The sequence below is a fragment of the Hippocampus comes genome, unplaced genomic scaffold (genome assembly GCF_001891065.2).
Source record: "Hippocampus comes isolate QL1 unplaced genomic scaffold, H_comes_QL1_v1.1 scaffold33, whole genome shotgun sequence".
Lineage (NCBI taxonomy): Eukaryota > Metazoa > Chordata > Actinopteri > Syngnathiformes > Syngnathidae > Hippocampus > Hippocampus comes.
This window is the reverse complement of record NW_017804842.1, coordinates 1,463,698-1,467,910: the sequence shown is the minus strand read 5'-3', so window position 1 is coordinate 1,467,910 and position 4,213 is coordinate 1,463,698. Positions and strand designations below refer to the sequence as shown.

At 44.4% G+C, this 4,213-nt stretch overlaps 1 protein-coding gene across 2 annotated transcripts; it reads left to right on the top strand.

The window, feature by feature from the left end:
- Positions 1-102: 102 nt before the first annotated feature.
- Positions 103-2,656, top strand: LOC109517730 (protein POF1B-like). 2 transcript variants are annotated; one of them, XM_019873073.1, is made up of 6 exons: positions 103-333; positions 431-550; positions 761-898; positions 1,500-1,573; positions 1,853-1,967; positions 2,269-2,656. In XM_019873073.1, the coding sequence occupies exons 1-6, from the start codon at positions 118-120 to the stop codon at positions 2,278-2,280; spliced, it is 675 nt and encodes a 224-aa protein (XP_019728632.1). In that variant the 5' UTR covers positions 103-117; the 3' UTR covers positions 2,281-2,656. The 2 variants fall into 2 exon arrangements, with proteins under 2 accessions (XP_019728632.1, XP_019728622.1); XM_019873063.1 differs by having other exon boundaries at positions 1,853-1,973; positions 2,275-2,656.
- The last annotated feature ends 1,557 nt before the right edge of the window (positions 2,657-4,213 follow it).

The following is a 4,213-nucleotide window of genomic DNA, read 5'->3' as shown; positions in this document are numbered from 1 at the left end:
TTTTTTTTTTGTATTGATTACTCGATGAAAGGAGGTGAAATCGAAGAGTATGTAAACCTTAAAACGGGCATCTATTCTCTCTATTCTGACGGCTCAAACGGCGCGAGGCTCGACCGTATGAACTTTAGCAAGCCGTTACGCAAAGGTCTCACTGGCCGACTACCCATCTTGTGCGCCCAGGTGTCTCTGAAGGAGACCACCTCCTCCCAGCGTGCCTTGGAGAGCCAGCTGATGAGCGCCCGCAACGTCGACTCGAGCCGCGACTTCCGGATGCGGGAGTTGGAAGGACGCATCAGGGCTCTGGAGAAGGAGAACGAAATTCTCCGACAGAAGGTAGCCGGCCACCTTCGCTCCGGCCTTCGGTCAGGCCTTCTCACTTTAGCCTGAAAGTCTCTGAAGTTGTTTCCATCTTTCCGCCTCCACCTCGCAGCAATTAGGCCAATCTAACAGCAGCACGCTGCACATCAAGACCGAGGAGCTGTCGCGGCAATTCAACGAGCAGCTCAGCATCATGAAACAGGAGAAGGAGCAAGAGATCCAGCGGCTGCGGGTGAATATGTTGTATATTTCAGAACCAAAATATTCAACAGAACCACAGCATTTAATCGGACTAATGTCTGAATGCTAACTCATTCAACAAAATGCCTTAGGCAGGCTATTCCAAGTGCGTGAACGGTTCACCCGACACAGGATCGATACCGGTTTTGCGATACTGGGAAAGGGAAAGCTCACCCGTTTTTGTGCTTCTCCCTCGTTCCAGACTCAGATTACGAGGCTCCAGACGGAGATCACCACCGAGAGGACGTCATCCGCATCGGAGAAGACCCTCCAGCTGAAGATCTCGGAGCTCCTCGCCATGCTGGAGCAGCGGCAGACCACCATCACCAGACAGGAGGAGGTCTGTGACAACATACGCGCTCATGTAGCATTTCCAACTTAAGGGATCTAAGATCAGGTATCGGTATCGGTCCGATACTGGGCTTATTTGAAGTAGAATGTTGTTTGCGGAGGCTGCTGAAAATCAAGTAAGTGTTCATTGGCAGTAACTGGCGCTATACTGCAGCAGTTTGACACATTGGCAAACTATCCTCTCCATCAGCAAGAAAAGTCTTTGTTCACAATTTTTCGTCATCGTGTTCAATGAAATTTTCTACATGAAAAGTGAATGTGGTCATCGGTAAGTACTTAAAGAGTGAATAACCGTAGTGGTATCGGTCTGGAACAAAGTGGTGTTGAACATCTCTAATCAACTTTTGAGGCAATAACGCACCCCCATCAACAAAAGCAAACGAAAGAAAGAGTAGACTCTTTTTTGCACCAGAAAAAAATGTTAGTTTCTATCTTGATCCGAACTTTGGCAAATCAGTCGTGAATATGTGATTTGGCTGCACCAAACACACTTGCTGAGAATTGCAGAAGAAAAAAAAAAAATCCTGATTCGAGATGCCAAGTTGTCAGTATACTGGCTCCCAAACGCCGGCTTTTTGAATTGCCCGCAGGAGATCCGGAAGCTGATGATGGACAGAACCAAAAACGACAACTCCAGGACAACTAAGACTATCATCACCAAAAGGTACGCTCCACGATATTTGGGAAAGAAAAAAAAAAAAAAATCCTGATTCGAGATGCCAAGTTGTCAGTATACTGGCTCCCAAACGCCGGCTTTTTGAATTGCCCGCAGGAGATCCGGAAGCTGATGATGGACAGAACCAAAAACGACAACTCCAGGACAACTAAGACTATCATCACCAAAAGGTACGCTCCACGATATTTGGGAAAGAAAAAAACCAACCACTCGATCGTTCATCCGTCCCAAAAATCCGACCACGTGATTCCTTTTACGTCACTGCAGATACAGGACCCAGTACCCGATCCTCGGCCTGCTGGGTGACGACTACCAGGGGACCACGAGCTCGCCCATCGGTGAAGACAAGACTGTCGTCATTGAACGAACTGGAGAGGTTTTTCAGCGGGTATGTAACAGAATGCGGCGAGGGAGCTGCTGTAGCATTCGCAACACACTACGTGTCTGCGTTTTGAGACCTCATCGTGTTGCAGTTATTTGTTTAAATATGTTTAAAATGTCTAAATGATGGTGCCATTTTTCACTTTTCGCGCGTGGGTCTGGAATGTATCTCCCCTGGGGATACTTTCCAGATCAACCTGCCAAACGTGAACCGCGAGATAGCAAGTTTCAAATGAACTGGCGCCTCATGGTGGCCAAAAAGTGCTACAGCAGGCAATTTGACCCATTCGGTGCTTCTGTCCCAACAGGAATGAGGGAACAACAACGTGGAAATCACCCGTCCTGTCCACTCCATTGATTCCATAGGATGACTCTAACGTGGGAATGCACCCGATCTTTTATTTTGATACTAATACAACAATTCTATGCCCCCCCCTTTTTTTTTTTTTGCATTGGCCAATTATGGGCAAACACTGACTAGCTTTTGCAGTAGTTTATTGATGTTTCCCCATAAAGCAAGGTGAATTTGTCGCTGTACATATTTAAATATATATATTTCTGAGACGGTTTAGAGAAATGGGGAGCTTTGCTTTGCTGTCAGACGCTTGCGTGTAATGTTTATTGGAGGGTAGGATGAAGGGAGGAGGTGCATGGATGTGGGCGCTTATAGTTGTTGAATGGATCTTAAAGCACAACATGATGTCAACTGTTATTTCCTTGTGAAAGAAAAAAAAAACATCTTTGTAGGATACCTGCTTCCGATTGGGGCTCATTTGGGCAAGTTCTCAAGTGGGGAAATGGCAAAGCCAAACCAAAATGGCCGACTTCCTGTTCAGTTTGGGTGCTTGCGACTTTTTGTGTGTGTCCTGCTGTGATAGGTGTCCACCCCGTTTCGCAACGATCAGTGAAACTGTCGTTGGGGATTGATTTTTACTTTTATTTTTTCCCCCCAACTTTCGAGCACTGGAACTCATCCCAAAATGGCTGCTACAACAAAATGGCCGTCTTCCTGTTCAGCTTCCTGCATGCATCCCTGAGAGTTTTCCATCTATCCAGTTACCTGTTGTCCTGATTATGTGTTAATCAGTGAAAATGGTGTTGGGGCTAACTTTTCAGGGGTGCTACTTGGTGAGTTTAGGGGATACATCTTTAACAGTCCTCTGATGATACATTGAAGGTTCTGCAAATACTTCCAGAGTGACTTCACTAACCTCTTTCAAAAATAATACATCCACTTCCTGTGCTTTGGTTTTCATTTGGACTCTACCATTCTTTAATTTTTTTTTTTTTTTTTTAAATATAACCACCCACACGGCTCCTCATTCATTTTCAATCCCACTCATTTGTTCTCCTGTTTGAGTAACTGCAGTCTGGAATGTCAGAAAACAAGCAAGCGCCACACCCCGCCCACTCAGGTGCCAAGGTGGCACACCCTGAAGACCAAGAAGATAAAAAGTCATTCTCCCAGCCCCCCGAGGTTTGATTATCGTGGTCATAGGTCATATGAGGTGGTGCGCTCAGCTTACGTAAAATAGAGTAGTGCTCCGACTGTGTAGGTCATTTCAGGCAGATTTGGTTTGAATACACATACGTTGTAAAACCAAAAATATTTGGACAGGAAGGGGTCGCTAACCAGATTAGCATGTAGCTAAATGCTAGCATAAAAATGACCCTTCTTAGCATGAGGCGTTTGTCTTTGCGTTGTAGGTTAAAGTGTTACTTAAAACACCACCAACTGTCAAGTTCAAGCTTTTATGATGGTAATACTTTGACCCTGAAACCAATTTACATTAAAACATGCAAAGAGTGATTTTTAATTCATACAGTTTTAGTGTCATTTGACTTGCCACTTTACATTCTCGTTACGCTGTTTGGAATGTTAAAATGTAACCAGAACATCACCTGTGCAGTTGATAAATGTGAACCTAAATAAGCGTGTAGCCAAGGAAAAGGCAATAAATGTTGCAAAGTGGACCTTGGACTAATTATCTTGACGGGATTTCAAATCAAAGCAAAATTGGGGGGACAAAAATGTACCCCTCCCCCCTGAAAAAAATTAAAAGGACATATTTAGACATTCACTTGAATTAGCATTACATTTGAGATATGCTAAAGTTAGTGACTCCAAGTATACGGACCATGAGACGTTTTTGTGCAAAACGGCTGTTAGCAATGTCGTTACAATAATTTTCCGGAAAGACAAGTTTCTATTGTGTTTTTTTTTTTTTTTTTTAATTAAGGCGTTGG